The sequence below is a fragment of the Melospiza georgiana genome, chromosome 28, assembly GCF_028018845.1.
Source record: "Melospiza georgiana isolate bMelGeo1 chromosome 28, bMelGeo1.pri, whole genome shotgun sequence".
NCBI classification, from domain to species: Eukaryota; Metazoa; Chordata; class Aves; order Passeriformes; family Passerellidae; genus Melospiza; species Melospiza georgiana.
In genome coordinates, this window is record NC_080457.1 from 3,723,547 (window position 1) to 3,742,917 (window position 19,371).

At 48.1% G+C, this 19,371-nt stretch overlaps 2 protein-coding genes across 2 annotated transcripts in view; both read right to left on the reverse strand.

Moving 5' to 3' along the window:
- The window catches only part of LOC131094071 (M1-specific T cell receptor alpha chain-like), a 244,243-nt gene that overhangs the window by 156,055 nt on the left and 68,817 nt on the right, over nucleotides 1-19,371 (reverse strand). The gene's annotated exons all lie outside the window — the stretch shown is intronic.
- The window catches only part of LOC131094070 (M1-specific T cell receptor alpha chain-like), an 85,118-nt gene that overhangs the window by 1,614 nt on the left and 64,133 nt on the right, over nucleotides 1-19,371 (reverse strand). The window contains exons 3-4 of the mRNA XM_058041542.1: nucleotides 16,019-16,068; nucleotides 14,744-15,019 (exon numbers count right to left, since the gene is read on the reverse strand). Coding sequence (XP_057897525.1) covers nucleotides 14,744-15,019; nucleotides 16,019-16,068 — 326 coding nt within the window. The remainder of the gene's footprint in view (nucleotides 1-14,743; nucleotides 15,020-16,018; nucleotides 16,069-19,371) is intronic.

Genomic DNA, 19,371 nt, shown 5'->3' on the forward strand with positions numbered 1-19,371 from the left:
TGGACAGGATTGATTTTACTGCAGGCTTGCCTGGGTGCTCTGTGACCCAAATTTCACATGTACTCCATCTGTGACTAATTTGTAACATTCTCATTTACTCTTTTTTATGTCATTATTCCTTGTCATTAGAGGTACAAGTAACAAAAGAAGATTGCTGAAACTCACCACCAGCTGTCTCACAAAAAAACTATTGGTGTCAAAAAAATTTAGTTGCCAACAAATCATTGTGGTACCATAATTTGTTTATTAGAGAAAATATCCTTCTCTCTAGGTCAGGTCACAGGTGGAGATTCAAGGGTGATCTCAAAAACCAATGTCAGGATTTAACTCAGATTAGTAACTTGAATTAGAGTAAAACCATGGAACTGAAAGGAATCCTCCAGCAGCCTTCCTTGCCAGAAAGGGCTCAGCTTATGAAAAGTCTGACACATGCACAAAGATGGACGTGTCTGTTTCGACAGGAGCATCCTGAGGGGTCTCTTGGGGAAAGAGAGGTGCATGAGGCTTTTCATTTGGCAGGGTGTCTGCCTTGCAGGTGGGTCAAGAGATCCCCCAGCTCGAACATTTTGTTCATCCCAGGGTACTAATGGAAGTTTGATCAAGGAGCTCTGATTTTACACCCTTTCCCCATCAGCCCTGTGCAACTGCTGAGGAACTGAGGTGAAAGACAAACCGTGCTCTGCCACAACTTCATGGGTCAGCTCTCCTGATCAAACAGGCAGAACTACACACTTGTGCACACCTCCAGCAGCCAGACACCCACCAGAAATCCAACACTGCCTTCCCATGTGTTCTACCAAGCATTGGCCAGAGCCTGTCAGTCCTGTGCATTCTGTGTCCTCTGAGAAGACCTTGAAAGGCTTTTCATGTGGTCTCCTCTCCAGGCTTTGCAAACAGCCAGAACACAACCAGGCTGCTTCTCTGCAATAGCTCCCTGGGCAGGATCTTCAGCAAGCAATAATGCACACAGTGCAACTGTAGTTCAGAGAGCAGAAGATTTGTTTTCTATGACCCCAGAATGGTCACCTGAGTCCCACTAGTTTGCATTCCCTGAAAGTACAGCCATTAATTCCTACCACTGCTTGCTTCTGGAAGGGATTAATCTTTTATGTTTATGTTGAAATTTATTTGAACAAAAGGGGGAGGTTGCTGACATCCTGGAAATTTCACTTCAACACATTAAGTATTTCAGCAGAATCAAAACGGACTTTGGTACTTTAAGTTCAATGTATTTTACTACCAAACATAATTCCAGAGTTTCTGTGAAGCTCTGAAAGTATCCTGTCATTAGTTAGAAAAAGAAAATCATTGAACAGCTTGGAAAGAAAAGGTCTTTCTGCAGAATGGTATATTTACATGGCTTTCTCCCTTTGGAATTGGAAGTGCAGTGAGATTGTTCCCAAACACATTTATTCCCATGCAACATATCCTACAGACATGGAGAGATATTAGGCAGCACCCAAGGCAGTCCCATGTCTTTCTGGAGGGAGAGCAGGAGGTTTTAGGGATGTAAAATAACGTGGGATATTCTTTTGGCGCTTTAAAGTCATGCAGACTTCTGAAAGCAAAGTAATAATTCCTGAGGGATGCACCTGATACTTTAGGATCACAGAGATCAATATCAAAAATCCCTCTGCCACCCCAACATTCACAATTCCCTAGAATAGCTTGGGGTGACCTGCACCTATATTGTTCCTCATGGAACTCCAAAGAAAGACAGGAATAACTAAGGCTTCTTAAAATTCCATTCTCCACACACTGGTCTTTTCAGAACCCACACAATTTGGCTGCCAATTGTCTTTCACTCTGGGCGTTCTTGGATATGAGGCACTTGTGAGAATTTAAGCCCAAGGCTATTTCACCTCCTTCCTGCTCTGTCCCCAGGGCAGTGGAATGCCTTACCTGGGGACACTGTCAGTGTGGTGGGGCCAGTGTCAAACCAGAACTTCTCCTACCAGGAGTTACAGATCTGTTGCAAAACTCCTCATCCTGGGAGCTCCTCACTGAGCTCTGCATTCCTGCCCCAAGTCAGTCAGTGCAAGCCCGCTGGAGAATTGGACACTGGACAGTGAATTTGGGCCAGAGTGCTGCCCAAAGTGGGAATAAGTTATCACAGGCTAAGCAGTGCCCTGCTGGTGTTTGGGGATCATGGAATAATGGTGCTGTGCAGAGTCAGCCCAGATGTTCCTGGGAAAGCTTCCTGAGCAGATCCAAGCTGAGGGTTTGGCTTGAAAGCCTGGCTGCACAGCGAGTGCCTTCAAGGGATTATTACAGCTGAAAATTCTTTCAGTGAACCCAAACCTTTAAATTCCCTTGTTCTCCCACACATTAATTTTCACTGAAGTTTTAGGAATAAAAAAATGTCACTTACTTGGTTCAACTGTGAGAGTCGTCCCAGGTCCAAATATAAGCTTATCTGTCCTCACAGTGCTAAGACTTATTCCAATAACTCACTCTTTTCTCATGATGTTCAAAAGTAAACAGGTGATGAAAGGCCATTAGTTCTAATTATCTCTGGGTGGAAGTCCATGCGAGGATCCAGAGATAGATTTACTTGCAAAACTGGAAAGGGAAAAAATGTTAATGGAATATTTTGGTGATTTCAAAAAGCCTGAGTATGGAACTTTCAACTTATTCCTTTCTTCCACCTTTTAGAACCTTCATGAGCTCTATTATGTATCCAGGATACAAGGAAATATAGGAAGAATGTTGTTCTTCTCTTCTTAATCCTTAGAGTCACCCATCTCCTTTCTTTTCCAACATTTGTCACCTTCTTTCCCTCTTTTTGTTTTTGTACCGGTCCCTATGCTGTTTATATCATTGTGGTATACCAGCCCATACCACAGTGATATAGTTCATAACAAAAACTGTCTCTGTTCCACTACACAGAATATTGGATTATACAAGCAGTCACATGACATCTTCAGTGGTTTAGGACCCAACATACCACATAAAGAAACACCACATGGCTTTCAAGGAAGGATCTCAAATAATATCAGAGAGGTTGAGTTGTAAATGAGAACGTGGGTATTATGTGACACCTATGAAAGGTCTGACGGAGTTTTGGTGGATAGAAAGCAGAAAAATAATCAGTACCTCTGGTGTTCTTTCAGAGCATTTCTTACAATGCAGTCTAATACCCCTAATACTGTTCTGGTGGGTAATAGCGGTAGTATGAATGGAGTTCTGGGATGTAGCAGGCTGGCTCTGGGGGTGTTGGGAGGAATGGATTAAAAATAGAAGACGCAGGACGGTCGTAAATTGCTGAAGTGACCTTCCAGCTGGGAATTACCCTTGACAGCCCAGGGTGAACTGCACCCAGGGTTCCTCTAGCATGGATGCAGTTTACATGCCAGTGTCTCTCCCTGCCTCTAACTGGCTCTTGCTCAGGGATTCCCTCAGTGTAGCAAGGTCATGGAAACAAATGTACTCTGAGTTTGTCTGCGGCTGTTCCATCTGCTGACAGTGCTGCCTCACACAGTTGGTGGTGGCTGTCCTAGTTTAAAAGACAGATGTCTTCCAAGGAAGCCGGGAATCTCTGTTGGAATGGAGAATAGGATCCCCTACTCTCCAAATTATTATAACTTTGAAATATAGGGGCCTTCAATGAAAGATATAGGAAGAGGAATAACAGTTCTTTACCCCTATGTGTATGTATAACAACCCAAACAAACAGCAGCAGCAGCACCAAAAAGACCCACACACCCAGGCCCGGCCACTCTCACCCACAGGCGCTTTCCCCTTTGGTGCAGTTCTGGGCACAGCCAGCAGGGGCGCTGCTGGCTCCCGGCCGGGCAGGGCGGGTGCAATGATTTCTCCGTGCCACCAGGGGGAGTGATAATGCGAGCTTGGCCGCCTCTCTGCAGGTGGGTAATGGTGGGTGGGCATTCAGGAGAGATGGAGAAGGGGCTCCCTTTACAATCCCACAGGAGCAACTGGTCCCGGTGTCTTTCTCCCTCACACAAACCAAAGGCCAGTGCTGGAGGACTGCAATGGATTCATGTGACAAATTTCCTGCCAGCAATTTCTTGTCTGTACTAAATGCACCCAGATCTCCCAGGCTCCCCTTGTATGTCAGCTGTTCCCTCCCTTGAGTTCATGGCCCTTTACTGCATTTGTTCCCCTCTGTCCATGTCCTTCCCAGGCTTGGGAGCCCAAAAGAGGACACATTGGTCCCCCGTCCCAGCAGTGCTGAGCTGACGAGGATTCCTCCCCAGTGAGAAAGGAGTCAGGACAACGTGCCAGGACGCTGCATGGACAAACGAGGCTGGGAAATCGTGGGCCCAGTGCTGAATGGGATGCAGACCAGGTGACAGAGGATATGGGACAGGGCTGAGGTCCTGAATGCTTTATTCACCTCAGGCTTCAGCAGCCAGATCAGCCTTCAGGAATTTCATTTCCCACAGCCCAGGAGGAGGAATACGTAGCCTTGTAAAATCCATGTCACTGAACCTTTCTCTAGGCCAAAATGAAAGGATTTGTGCAGAACATTTGTGGGAAGTCAGTGCTGGGAGCTCAACTAAATGAAGAATGCACAGAATCCAGATGCTCCTCACCCAGCAAGACCCTTTGTCTCATTGTAGAATGCTGTCAATGGGGCTAAGCCCATTTCCCACTTTTCAAATCATGCTGACTCTCCCTGAGGAAAACGGGCTGGGACAGAGGAGAAATGAGACCAAGGCAAGGCACAGAGGAGAAATGAGGCCATGCTGGACAGGAGCCCTGGTGAGGTGCACTAACACTGCACTTCCCCAAACTGCAGCCTCTGCAGTTCCCAACACAGATTCTCCTGCACCATCAATGGTACCAGCCCTTCCTGCAGCCCTCCCTCCAGTGCCTTTTAGTGCCACCCAGCCAGAGAGAGGTTTCCTGCACCTGCCATTGCCTGTCAAGAGCCCTGGGCAGCAGCTGCCAGAAAGAAATGCTGAGAGATCTATCTTCCCCATCTGCTGGTTTTAGGTTCACTCTGCTGCAGAGCTGCTCCACGGTGATTTTTCCTCCACAGTAATACGTTGCTGCATCCCCTAGCTCTGCTGCCAGGATCTGCAGTGTGAATCTGTTATGGGAGTTGTCCTTTCCTGCCTTAAAGCGATCTTGGAAACGTTCTCCATAGGAATAACTTTCCCAGCAAATCCATTCCATGCCCCGTGGGCCCTGACGGTACCAGTACATGTTGTAGTCGTTCATATCACCTCCCCTCATGCTGCACTCAAATGTGAATTCATCTCCCTCTCGCACGGTAACTTTCCTGGGCTGCTGCTCCAAGGCCACCTGGCCAGTGACTGCTGCAGAGAGCAAGAACGAGCCACAGTCATTGCAAGATGCAGCAAAGGACAGAGCAATGCTGGTGGGGCTTTGGACTGGCACTGGACCTGTGGGAGGACTAAATCCTCCTCTTGGAAGCCAGCTGACACAGATGAGCAGAGCTGGTGGCAGTTAGCAAGGCTCACAAGGAAGGAGAATTCACATTTTCCTCCTTCATTTTCCCAGCCACACAGGAACCGGTTTTTGATTTTCCCCAAAGAAGCAGGAAGGATTGAGGCCATGAGAAAATAAATCCCTTTGTCTGTGCCAAGACAGGATGGTGAGGCACCCACTGTCCTGTCCCTGAAGCTGCTGTGGGCGAGCAGAGCACAGCCAAAGGGCTGTCGCAGGCAGTGGGGCTGTGCCCTGTGCTGCCATGGCCCAGCTGCTCTGTGCCAGAGGGGCCGCAGTGCCCCAGGAGCAGTGTCCAGTGCCAGGGCCAAGCGCTGGGCCCCGAGATCTGAGTGCAGCAGGGAGGTGCCCTGCGTGTGCCCAGGCTGCAGAGCAGGCAGCTGGCACGCAGGTGCCCAGCTCAGAGGCACCAGAGGAGCAGGGCTGCTCTCCCCGTGCTCCACAGGCATGGCTGGGCAGCTGGAGCCGGGGCACAGCTGCGGCTGCAAGCGCTCAGCACAGCTGCCCAGAGCCCTGCAGAGCCCAGGGCCACGCTCAGCTCCCGGGGCCAGCAGCCCTTGCCTGCACTTACCTACAATGGGCAAGAAGCCCACGCACAGGGCACTCCACATGGCCAGGCCCGCTCTCCGTGGCCTCTCTGCAGCTTCTCTGCGCCTGCACAACAGCTCTGCCCACACCTGCCCTGCCTGGGCCTCTGGCACTGCTCTCAGGCCCAGGCCCTGCTGGTCCCTCCCTCTGCCTGTGACAGCACTGAGGGGGAGAGGTGGGGCACCAGGAGCACAGCTTGAAGCTCTTGCTGCCCTCCTGGCTGTCTCTCACCCTGCGTGGTCCCCATCTTTCTGTTAAGCCCTCTCCATGCAAACACTTTGTGTGATCCTGTGAAAGAGCCTCGGGCTTGATTTGGAGTGGCTCAGTGGGAACACTAAATTGGGAAATTCCATTCCTAAACCCCAACAGCCTCATTTGGCATCCAGTGTGGGCTGTGAAGGGTTGAGATAAGAATAGGTCTGCCCAGAGTGGGCTGCAGACCAATATGACCTCAGCATTAGTTGTATCAGGTATGGAGCCATGGGTGCCAATGCTGCTGGGGCTGTTCCTGTGGCTGTGGGACATATCCCTGTGTCTGTTCCCATATGAGCTTCCCACGATGATACTCTGCAGGGCTGTGGGCACTGAGAAGGGGATTGGGAAGGAGGACAGAAACTCTCAGCCTCTGGAGGTGGCTCCTCTGAAGGCTTAGAGAAAGATAATGTACCAAGGATGATCTAGTAGTGCTCCCAGGTACTGCCCTTGATAGACACTCTGTATTCCACCAAAATAATACTGTATGTGCACATTGCCGGTTAGAAGTGTCCACTTAATGAGGGATGGGGTGTCTCTACTCCAGACAAGTAAAAAGGTGAAAGGGCTCAGAGCCGCAGAAAGCAGCACAGGAGAAATGAGATTGTGCTGGACAGGAGCCCTGGCAAGGTGCACTAACCATGCACTTGCCCAAACTGCAGCCTCTGCAGCTCCCAGCACAGATCCTCCTGCACCATCAATGGCACCAGCCCTTCCTGCAGCCCTCCCTTCAGTGCCTTTTAGTGCCACCCAGCCAGAGGGAGGTTTCCTGCACCTGCCATTGCCTGACAAGAGCCCTGGGGAGCAGCTGCCAGAAAGAAATGCTGGGAGATCTGTCTTCCCCATCTGCTGGTTTTTGGTTCACTCTGCTGCAGAGCTGCTCGAGGGTGGTGCTGCTCCACAGTAATACGTTGCTGCATCCCCTAGCTCTGCTGCCAGGAGCTGCAGTGTGAAGCTGTTCTTGGAGCTCTGCACTCTTCCCTTAAAGCGATCTTGGAAACCATCTCCATAGGTATCTGCAAAGCTCTCGTAAATACATTCCAGAGAGCCCTGTGGGCCCTGACGGTACCAGTACATGAAGTAGCTGCTCATACGATCTCCCTTCATGTTGCAGTGAAAGGTGAATTCATCTCCCTCTCGCACGGTCATTTCCCTGGGGTGCTGCTCCAAGGCCACCTGGCCAGTGACTGCTGCAGAGTGCAAGAACGAGCCACAGTCATTGCAAGATGCAGCAAAGGTCAGGGCAGTGCTGGTGGGGCTTTGGAGTGGCACTGGACCTGTGGAAGGACAAAATCCTCCTCTTGGAAGCCAGATGACACAGATGGGCAGAGCTGGTGGCAGCTAGCAAGGCTCACAAGGAATGATACACCTCATTTCCCTCCTTCCTTTTCCCAGTCTAACAGGAAGCATTTTCTGATTTTCCCCAAAGAAGCAGGAAGGATTTACAACATAGGGCAATAAATCCGTTTCTCCGTGCCAAGACAGGATGGTGAGGCACCCACTGTCCTGTCCCTGAAGCTGCTGTGGGTGAGCAGAGCACAGCCAAAGGGCTGTCGCAGGCAGTGGGGCTGTGCCCTGTGCTGCCATGGCCCAGCTGCTCTGTGCCAGAGGGGCCGCAGTGCCCCAGGAGCAGTGTCCAGTGCCAGGGCCAAGCGCTGGGCCCCGAGATCTGAGTGCAGCAGGGAGGTGCCCTGCGTGTGCCCAGGCTGCAGAGCAGGCAGCTGGCACGCAGGTGCCCAGCTCAGAGGCACCAGAGGAGCAGGGCTGCTCTCCCCGTGCTCCACAGGCATGGCTGGGCAGCTGGAGCCGGGGCACAGCTGCGGCTGCAAGCGCTCAGCACAGCTGCCCAGAGCCCTGCAGAGCCCAGGGCCACGCTCAGCTCCCGGGGCCAGCAGCCCTTGCCTGCACTTACCTACAATGGGCAAGAAGCCCACGCACAGGGCACTCCACATGGCCAGGCCCGCTCTCCGTGGCCTCTCTGCAGCTTCTCTGCGCCTGCACAACAGCTCTGCCCACACCTGCCCTGCCTGGGCCTCTGGCACTGCTCTCAGGCCCAGGCCCTGCTGGTCCCTCCCTCTGCCTGTGACAGCACTGAGGGGGAGAGGAGGGGCACCAGGAGCACAGCTTGAAGCTCTTGCTGCCCTCCTGGCTGTCTCTCACCCTGCGTGGTCCCCATCCTTCTGTGAAGCCCTCTCCATGCAAACACTTTGTGTGATCCTGTGAAAGAGCCTCAGGCTTGATTTGGAATGGCTCAGTGGGTACTCTAAATTGGGAAATTCCATTCCTAAACCACAACAGCCTCATTTGGCATCCAGTGTGGGGCATGAAGAGTTGAGATAAGGACAGATCTGCCCCGAGTGGGCTGCAGACCAATCTGATCTCAGCATTAGCTGTATCAGGTATGGATCCACGGGTGCCAATGCTGCTGGGGCTGTTCCTGTGGCTGTGGGACCTAACCCTGTGTCTGTTCTCATATGAGCTCCCCATGATGATATTGTGCAGGGCTGTGAGCACTGAGAAGGGGATCGGATAGAGGACAGAAACTCTCAGCCTCTGAAGGTGGCTCCTGTGAAATATTACAGAAAGATAGTGTGCCAAGGATGATCTAGTATTGCTCCCAAGCAGGTGGAACTTCATGGCGAGAGAGTCTATTTGTCACCAAAATAAAACTGTGTCTGCACAGTGCGTGTTAGAGGTGCTCACTTAATAAGTGCTGGTGTGTCTCTACTCCAGATATGTCGAAAGGTAAAACGGCTGAGAGCCAAGGAGACGTGCAGAAAAGAAATGAGACTGTGCTGGACAGGAGCCCTGGCAAGGTGCACTAACCCTGCCCTTGCCCAAACTGCAGCCTCTGCAGCTCCCAGCACAGATCCTCCTACACCATCAATGGCACCAGCCCTTCCTGCAGCCCTCCCTTCAGTGCCTTTTAGTGCCACCCAGCCAGAGGGAGGTTTCCTGCACCTGCCATTGCCTGACAAGAGCCCTGGGGAGCAGCTGCCAGAAATATCTGTCATCCCCATCTGCTGGTTTTGGTTCACTCTGCTGCAGATCTGCTCCAGGGTGGTTCTGCTCCACAGTAATACGTTGCTGCATCCCCGTTTTCTGCTGCCAGGAGTTGCAGTCTGAAGCTATTATGGGAGCTCTGCACTCTTGCTTTAAAACGATTTTTGAAAGTGTCTGCATAGTGACCAACCTCCCTGAAAATCCATTCCAGAGAGCCCCGTGGGCCCTGACGGTACCAGTACATGTAGTAGCTGCCCATACGATTTCCCTTCATTCTGCACTCAAAGGTGAATTCATCTCCCTCTTCCATGGTCACTCTCCTGGGCTGCTGCTCCAAGGCCACCTGGCCAGTGACTGCTGCAGAGAGCAAGAACGAGCCACAGTCACTGCAAGATGCAGCAAAGGTCAGGGCAATGCTGGTGGGGCTTTGGAGTGGCACTGGACCTGTGGGAGGACAAAATTCTTCTCTTGGAAGCCATCTGACACAGATGGGCAGAGCTGGTGGCAGTTAGCAAGGCTCACAAGGAAAGAGAATTCACATTTTCCTCCTTCCTTTTCCCAGCCACAACTTTTTCTGATTTTCCTCAAAGAAGCAGGAAGGATTCACACCATGAGGCAATAAATCCCCTTGTCCGTGCCAAGATAGGATGTTGAGGCACCCACTGTCCTGTCCCTGAAGCTGCTGTGGGTGAGCAGAGCACAGCCAAAGGGCTGTCGCAGGCAGTGGGGCTGTGCCCTGTGCTGCCATGGCCCAGCTGCTCTGTGCCAGAGGGGCCGCAGTGCCCCAGGAGCAGTGTCCAGTGCCAGGGCCAAGCGCTGGGCCCCGAGATCTGAGCGCAGCAGGGAGGTGCCCTGCGTGTGCCCAGGCTGCAGAGCAGGCAGCTGGCACGCAGGTGCCCAGCTCAGAGGCACCAGAGGAGCAGGGCTGCTCTCCCCGTGCTCCACAGGCATGGCTGGGCAGCTGGAGCCGGGGCACAGCTGCGGCTGCAAGCGCTCAGCACAGCTGTCCAGAGCCCTGCAGAGCCCAGGGCCACGCTCAGCTCCCGGGGCCAGCAGCCCTTGCCTGCACTTACCTACAATGGGCAAGAAGCCCACGCACAGGGCACTCCACATGGCCAGGCCCGCTCTCCGTGGCCTCTCTGCAGCTTCTCTGCGCCTGCACAACAGCTCTGCCCACACCTGCCCTGCCTGGGCCTCTGGCACTGCTCTCAGGCCCAGGCCCTGCTGGTCCCTCCCTCTGCCTGTGACAGCACTGAGGGGGAGAGGTGGGGCACCAGGAGCACAGCTTGAAGCTCTTGCTGCCCTCCTGGCTGTCTCTCACCCTGCGTGGTCCCCATCTTTCTGTGAAGCCCTCTCCATATTCACACTTTTTGTGATCCTGTGAAAGAGCCTCAGGCTTGATTTGGAGTGGCTCAGTGAGAACACTAAATTGGGAAATTCCATTTCTAAATCCCAACAGCCTCATTTGGCATCCAGTGTGGGGCATGAAGGGTTGAGATAATGACAGATCTGTCCCGAGTGGGCTGCAGACCAATCTGATCTCAGCATTAGCTGTATCAGGTATGGAGCCACTGGTGCCAATGCTACTGGGGCTGTTCCTGTGGCTGTGGGAGCTAACCCTGCATCTGTGTCCGTAGGTGCTCCTCATGATGATATTGTGCAGGGTAGTGGGCACTGAGAAAGGGACTGGGGAGAGGACAGAAACTCTCAGCCTCTGGAGATGGCTCCTGTCAAGTGTTAGAGAAAGATATTGTCCCAAGGATGATCTAGTAGTGCTTTCAGGCAGGTGGAACTCCATGGCCAGAGAGTATTTGTCATCAAAATAAAACTGTGTGTGCACAGTGCCTGTTAGAGGTGTCCATATAATGAGGGCTGGCGTGTCTCTACTCTGTCTCCTTGCAGGTTATGGTTCAATACAGGTCACAAGAGAGGAATTTCTCTGATTCTGGGAGGCTTTGGCATAGCCAGGAATCAACTAAGGTCCGCCCTACAGAAATCCCAGATTTGACATCTATTTTCAATGTTATGCTTTGGAAAGACAGACATGCCCAGGAGCTTTGCACTCCCCAGTCCTGAATAGTTTTGCACTGGGAAGATCAGGTTCCTATTACTTCAGTTCAAACCATATCTGCTGACTGAAATATAAGGCAAAGAGAGAACGAGAGCTTGCCTTACAGTCAGGTAATTAACCATACACTTTTTGAGTTTCTCTTTGTGTTAGATCTAATTTTGTCAGGAAGTTTATAGGATTTTGTGGCACATAAGAGATACGTCACATTATAACTAGCAGATGGAGTAATATGATTATTACATTGCATTTTCAATGTGGCATAAGAAAACTGGAGGGTTCAGTGGTAAAAAAACATGCTTAGTGCTGCCCATTCTCATGGTGTTCTTCACTGTGTTTTCCCATGTAATCTCTTGGAGAAACCTTTATTCTTTCAGCATGCTTTTAATGTTGTCTGCCACTGGAGAGAGCTCTCACCATTTTGACTTGAGCGGCAGGACAGATGTCAACTACCCCACTCCGTGTTTGAGAATCAAGGCATTACTTTCTTCTGGCTAGGAGATGCAACCAAAATAATTTCATCCACACATTGCATGGGTTGTGCAGAGAAAATACATCCATCGCACAATGCTTTCAGTAGAGTTTTCTTGTACTTCTCCAGTCAAACCCTAGGGAAATTTATTGGTTCAAAGACCATTGGTCCCAAGTACCACAGGTTGTAGTGTTTGGGTTTTATTGATCACTACACATTCGATGTTATTTTGGTTCTCACCAGGCCTGATGTTTGGAGCTGATGTTCATTAATGGTCGTTATCTTTTGTGTATCTTCTGTGCTCCTCCCAATCTGCTGAGATGTTTTTATATGTCTGCTGAAATTTCTTTATATACTTTTAGTCAGGGGTTTTGTTCATTTTGTTCACATTTGCCCAGGGGAAAAGGAATTGAAGTTTCTTTTCAAAGGACTTTTCAGCACTTCAGGCTTGAGGGTGTGAGCTGAGCAAGCTCAGTGCAGCAGCCCTTGCTGTGGCCTGTGCAGAGGCTCTCTTGAGGGCTGCAGGAGCTCAGGCAGGGGGAGCAAAGCCTTCTCTCCCCTTCAGGATGTGGTTACCTTGTATTTTCAAAAGCAGGGGAGGGTTGATGCTGCCTGGTGTGACTGAGTCAGAAATGGTGACCACAGCATCCTGCCTGTAGCCCGTGAGAGGGGCATGAGCTGGGGAAGGTGTGGGCTGGGCTCTGTTAGCCCAGAGCCAAGTTGCTATGGAAACTATCACTCCATCAAACCACCCCAAATGATTTTCTGGTGGCCCCTTCCTCCTGTCCCTGAGTTCAAAACAACAGCAGGGTTTCTTCTCTGCTGACAGGAGCATTTTCCTCCCTTGTGCCTTCAGCAAGGACTCTCCTCACTGAAGCTCCTGAATGTGCCAGAGACATTTCCCTGCACAAAGTCTGCAAAAGACAAATTCTGCCAACACTAAATCTGCAATATCAAAGCTTTGTTTCCGACCCCAGTGGGCCTTAGGGTAATTAGATTTCAGCAAGTTCCATCCTAGTGCCAGAAGAAAAAGCACAGAAAACACACAGCATTTTGTTCTCACACAAGTTTATTTTTGTCACTATTACAGGAACCTAAAATGCACTTGCAATAAATTTAGCAGAAGGAATACAGGCTTAATCCAGAAATGAACATTATCTAGTTGAATGAAATCACTTCAGATTCTGCACAGCTCTTCTTATCTGCAATACACACTTTGAGTATTGAAATTATCTAAATCCAAAGCTACAAATGGCAGCTCCTGGGCTGGAATTCCCCCAGCAGTGCTGCTCCAGTTCCATAGGCAGTAACACAACATGCCTGGGAAAGGTGCTTTTCAAAGGCCATCTATCTGCAGTGAGCACTGGAGTTTTCAAAGTTACTGAAGCAGGTTGGACACTGGTGTGCAAATGGCAGAAGAGTGGAGGGATCTACTTAGCAGGAGAATGAGGATAGATCCACTCTCCTCAGTGTTCAGAGGAGAGGAAACAGCAAAAGCACTTAAAACTCTTGAGTGTAAATCAGCTGGCCAGGCAGGAGTGCAGAGTGTTGCATGTCTTCAGGGGAAGGTGCTGCCTTGTGTCCTGGCTGATCTCTGTCAGCAGCTCTGGCCCTGCTTGTTCAGCCCCCTTGTGCTGCTGGTTCATGTTCTTTCCTGCTCTTCTTTGGGTTCATTCCCCATGTCTGGAAGAGCAAAGGGAGGTTTAAAGTACATTTAATGAAATTGGGCCTCTGAACCAGTGATTGAGAGCTGTGAGCTCCCTTACCTCAGAAAAGAAATAACTTGATGCTCATGAGGGCATTGAAGGCGATGCTCTTTGCCAGCAGGACTCTCAAACCCAGCACAGCCATGGACAGCATGTTCACTCTCTGCCCTCCAGCATCTGCTCAGTGACCAGAAAAGAGGGGAGAGATCATGGTCTGGGTTTTGGTGTTGTGATCTTGGCTGAAAGTGGAAAATCCACAGGTGAGAGTTTCAGGGAAAGGAAGAGCCGCAAAGGAACAGCCGAGAGAGAACATGGCAACAACAGGGGAGCCCAGAGTCTGTCTCTGTTGCTTTTAGCTTCCTTGGGCTTGTGTGTAACTGCAGGAGCAACCTTGGAACAGCAGCTTGTGTGTGCTGAATGTGTTGTGTTCTGAGTCCTCTGCCCTGCAGAAAATGCATTTCCATGCCTTTATCTCCCAGAGAGCAATGTAACTTCACATCCTGTTTGGGTAACTCACCTTGTGCTGAGGTGTTTGTGCTGTTGCAAACCCTCTCACTGGCCTCTGTTATTGGTTCTTCAGCCTCCTGTTCTGTAGCATGATAAAGAAAAGGCATTTTAAACTACATCCACCTTTTACAAAGGATATAAAAAAAAATGTTTAGATGACATTTCTCATAAAACATCGGAGGAAAGGACTGATTTGGCCTCAGCTGGTCAGGAATAATTCCAACATTAATTTGAGGAGAAAATTTCTCCATGCAGCTGCCAGACAAAGAAAAACTGTGCATTCTTTTGGTTTTAATATTTGAATGACCTTCATGGCTAAAAGAGAAATCCCACCAAATATAACAATTAATTTAATTTAAAAATCCTCACAACACACTCCACCTTTAACTTTTTTTGGTTTTAGAAAGGCTGTTCCAGCTTGTGCTGCAAATTTGCTGCTATTGGCTTGAATATTCCGTCATAAGGAAATTCACATTTAGAACAAATGGATTGTGTGTTTTCTTCCCAGAAAAGTATCCCAAAGTAATTAATTAGTTGAAACCATTTCTTATAGATGCTTTGAAACATCCTTCCCTGCTCCCCCTGCTGAAATCCCAAATGTCTTTCTTATTTCTGCTGGCTGCCCAGGGCAGTGCTGTCCTGAAGGAGAACACCAGGCCCCACAGGCCACTGTCTCCAGAAATAAGTGACAGCTGTTCCACCAAACTGTACCTGGCTGTGCTGTCATCGTGAGGTCATCGAATTTGGCCGTGCAGGTCACCTCTGTGTCTTTTGTCACCCTGACCACTTTAATTGCATTGTACAACCCCTGTGACGTCAAAATCGATGGGCTCTGTTCATAGACCACCTCCTGAGAGGGCATCTCCAATCTGATGTTCTTTGTAGTGGAGTTCCTTGCCAAACAAGCTGCTTTCCCAGAGCTGCCATCTTCTTCCAGTTTCTTTGATTTCATCACAATGACTTGAGGGTCAGATGTTTTTAAAACGTCTGCAAAGAAAAGCAAGGTTTGGACAGGATTGATTTTACTGCAGGCTTACTTGGGTGCTGAGTGACCCAAAATTCACATGTACTCCATCTGTGAGTAATTTGTAGCATTAGCAATCACTTTTTGTGGTCTTTATTTCTTGCTGCTTCTTCCAAAAGATCAAAATAAAGACATAAATTGGTATGGGGCGATACTTAATAGGGGATTTAATCGCACAGGATCACAACTACCTTTTGCCAAAGCTTGTGCTTGTAAATGCACCCTTGATTTTATAATGGACCTACAAACAAGAGGGGAACTTTGATGAATACCACTCCAAGACTCCACTTATTCTGCTTTCTCCGCCATTTAATTCCAAATCATAACAGTTCTATCAGGGTTGCTCTTGCATATTCATGAGACATAAGTGAATACTATATTTTCTTTTACTCTCCCTCCCAGACACTCAACAGAAATCAAACGCATTAACTTGGTGACCAGTTCGGTTGAATCCAACTTCTTAAGAACTTATTAAGATTAAACTAATATAGAAATGTTGCATAAGATTTTATTTCTTGCTTTTGTACCCTTCTCTGCTATCAGTTTTGTATTTTTAATTCTGACAAAATAGATAGTCTTAGGAACTTGTGTGCCAACTTCCACAGACACTTAATTTCCCTTTAGGCAGTCTAAGTGTGAGTTTAACCCAACAATGACTATGGCAATCTTATTAAGAAGCCTTAATAAGTGGATAGATGTATGTCCCACAGAAATTCAGAATGATAGCAGACAGAACTTGAACTGGAGTTCAAGTTCTTTGGCAACACTGAGAAGTGGAATAAGAATATTTTTACATATAAATTGTCTAGCTGCATGCAAAAGATTACACAGAGAAAGTAAAATTAGTGAGTGGAAAACATGAATGAGTGTCTGCATAAATTTTGGGGGGAATAAAATATTTGCAAAGGGGGAAAATGAAAGAGTAGCAACTCAGAAAATGGTAATATATAAAGGATACCTACTTGGCTCCACGGTCAGTTGAGTTCCATTCCCAAAGACAAGAGCAGCAGTAACACACAGTTAAAATGGGTAAATCAAAAAGGGCTCGCTTTGCTATTCTTCCCCCACACATTTCCTTCTCAGTTGCACCATGATTGGCCAGATCCTGTCAGTCCTGTGCATTCTGTGTTCTCTGAGAAGACCTTCTCTGAGAAGGACTTTTCATGTGGTCTCCTCCCCAGGCTTTCCAAACAGCCAGAACACAACCAAGCTGCTTCTCTGCAATAGCTTCCTGGGCAGGATCTTCAGCAATCAATAATGTACACAGTGCAACTGTAGTTCAGAGAGTAGAAGATTTGTTTTATCTGACCCTGGAAGGTCTGAGCCTTAGTTTGCATTCCCTGACAGTACAGCCATGAATTCCTACCACTGCTTGTTTCTGGAAGGGATTTGTGTTTTATGTTCTGAAAATTTATTTGAAGAAAATGTTGTACTTCTCCTCCTTTTGTCAAAGGAGGAGCCCTCTATTCCAGAAAGTAATGGGACTTAGCATTCTTAATGAATGTTTAATCTGGAATAAACCAAACAGTACCAAAAGGAATACCTTCTCTATCCTTAAATGAGAATAAGCCTGGAGTATCCCACAGTGGCACAAATGGTTGTTATTTTATGTCATTTTGATTTGGGGAGTTGGCAAAAGATTGGAAAGTATTTGTGCTGTAAACACCTTAAAATGCATATTAATATCTCCCAAAGGAATTCAAAACCAAAAGGGGGAGGTTGCTCACATCCTGGAAACTTTGGCTTCAACTTCCTGAGTATTTCAGCAGCCTCAAAAGGGAGTTTGATACTTAAGGCCCAGCATCTTGTAACATCAAAGTTAATACCAGAATCTCTGTGCGGATCTGAAAATATCCTGTCATTAGCTAGGAAAAGAAAATCATCAAAGAGCATGGAAAGATAGGTCTTTCTTCAGAATGGTAACTTTGCTAGGGGTGACATGTACCTTTTTTGCACATCATGGAATTCCAAAGAAAGATAGGAATAACTAAGGCTTCTTATAATCCCTACTCCCCACACTGATCTTTTCAGAACCCACACAACTTGGTGGCCAATTGTCTTTCATTCCAGGAGCTCTTGGCTATGAGGCACTTGTGAGAATTTAAGCCCAAGGCTATTTCACCTCCTTCCTGCTCTGTCTCCAGGGCAGTGGAATGCCTTACCTGGGGACACTGTCAGTGTGGTGGTGCCAGTGTCAAACCAGAACTTCTCCAACCAGGAGTTACAGATCTGTCTCAAAACTCCTCATCCCGGGAGCTCCTCACTGAGCTCTGCATTCCTGCCCCAAGTCAGTCAGTGCAAGCCCGCTGGAGAATTGGACACTGGGCAGTGAATTTTGGGCCAGAGTGCTGCCCAAAGTGGGAATAAGTTATCACAGGCTAAGCAGTGCCCTGCTGGTGTTTGGGGATCATGGAATAATGGTGCTGTGCAGAGTCAGCCCAGATGTTCCTGGGAAACCTTCCTGAGCAGATCCAAGCTGAGGGTTTGGCTTGGAAGCCCGGCTGGAGAGCGAGTGCATTCAAGGGATTATTGCAGGTGAAAATTCTTTCAGTGAACCCAAACCATTAAACTCCTCTGTCCAGCTACACCTCAATTTGAAATGAAGTTTTAGGAATAAAGAAATGTCACTTACTTGGTAGAACTGTGAGAGTTGTCCCTGGTCCAAATATAAGCTTCTCTGTCCTCACAGTGCTAAGACTTATTCCAATAACTCACTCTTTCCTCATGGTGTTCAAAAGTGTTGTAAATCATGAGATAGAAAGCCAAATATTTTTTCTAATTATCCATAGGTGCAAGTCTATGAGAGGATTCAGAGGTACATTTACTTCCAAAACTGGAAAGGGAAAAAAGGTTAATTGAATTGTTCAGTGGTTTCAAATCGCTTGATTGAGTATAGAATTTTCAACTTCTCTCTTTCTTCCACCTTTTAGAATCCCCTTGAACTCTTTTATCTTACAAGGGTAAAAGGCATTCTAGAAAGAATATTCTATTTTTCTCTTTAATGATTATAGTTAGCCATCTCCTTTCTTTCCCAAAATATCTCAATTTTCCCCCTCTTTTTGTTTTTGTACAGGTCCCTATGCTGTTTGTATCATCGTGGTACTCCGGCCCCTGTACACAGTGATCTATTTCCTTGTAAAAACTGTCTCTGTTCAACTACATAGAATTTAGGATTATACAGGCAGTCACATGACCTCTTCAGTGGTTTCAGACCCAACGTACCACATGAAAAAACACCTTTCAAGAAAGGATATAAGATAATATCAGAGAGGTTGAGTTGTAAATGAGAACTTGGGGATTACATGACACCTCTGAAAAGTCTGAGAGAGTTAAGCTGCATAGAAAGCAGGAAAAGAATCAGAACTTTTCATGTTATATCAAAGCATTTCTGAAGATTCTCCTGACTTGCTGAAAGCTGTTCCCTTCTTCCCCTTTGTTTCAGTGCTCAGAAGCAGGAGGAATGTGCCCTCTGGTCTCTTAGAATTGGTTCCTGGGGTCATTTAATACCTTAGGAAGTCTTTGTGGTGTTTTAGCTAAGAGGAGAAAGTAGACAAACTGATTATTCTTTGTTGTGTAGAGACACTGACACCTTGGGAGTGAGGATCAAAGAGTGACGGAGATGTACATTGATCAAATCCTTCATGATATTCAACTGTATCATAAAGCCTTGACAGCCAGAGCTGAACCAGCTGTGTTCCCTCCCAAATTTTGTGTACCTATACACTGATGTGTGGAATGAGGAGCAGAAGAGGCCTTGACTCTATGTAAGCACTGCTCAGCAATAACTCTAACATCTCTGAATTACCAACACACTTTCCAACACAGATTCAAAACATAGTTCTATTCCTGCTATGAAGAAAATTAGCCATACTCAAAACAAAACCATCATATTCTTTGAAAAAAAAAAATCACAAACCAAAACACCCTCTTTCCCTGGTTCTTTCTGCCTGTGGGAGATGTTGAGAAGGAAGGAAGGAGTTAACACATTAATGGTTTGGGAGTTGCTTGTGGGAGACTACTGTTGTTATTGCTGTAGCACCTCTGCATCTGTTTCTGCAAAAGACAGCCAGACTAGTCTTGAGAAGTCTGGGAAGAGCCTTGCCTTGCAGCAACCACAAAAGATCTGGCTAGATTAAAGCCCTTCCTTCCAATTCTGCCCTGGCGCTGCCTGCGTTTCAAGCACTGTGCCCTTTTCAAGATCTCTCATGCTGCAGAAATAGGTGGCTGTGTCTGCAGCCGCTGGTGAGAGCAGTTGCAGCCACAGCTGGTTCCTGGAGGGGTCTGCAGAGCTGTTGACTCGGCTCTGGAAGGATGC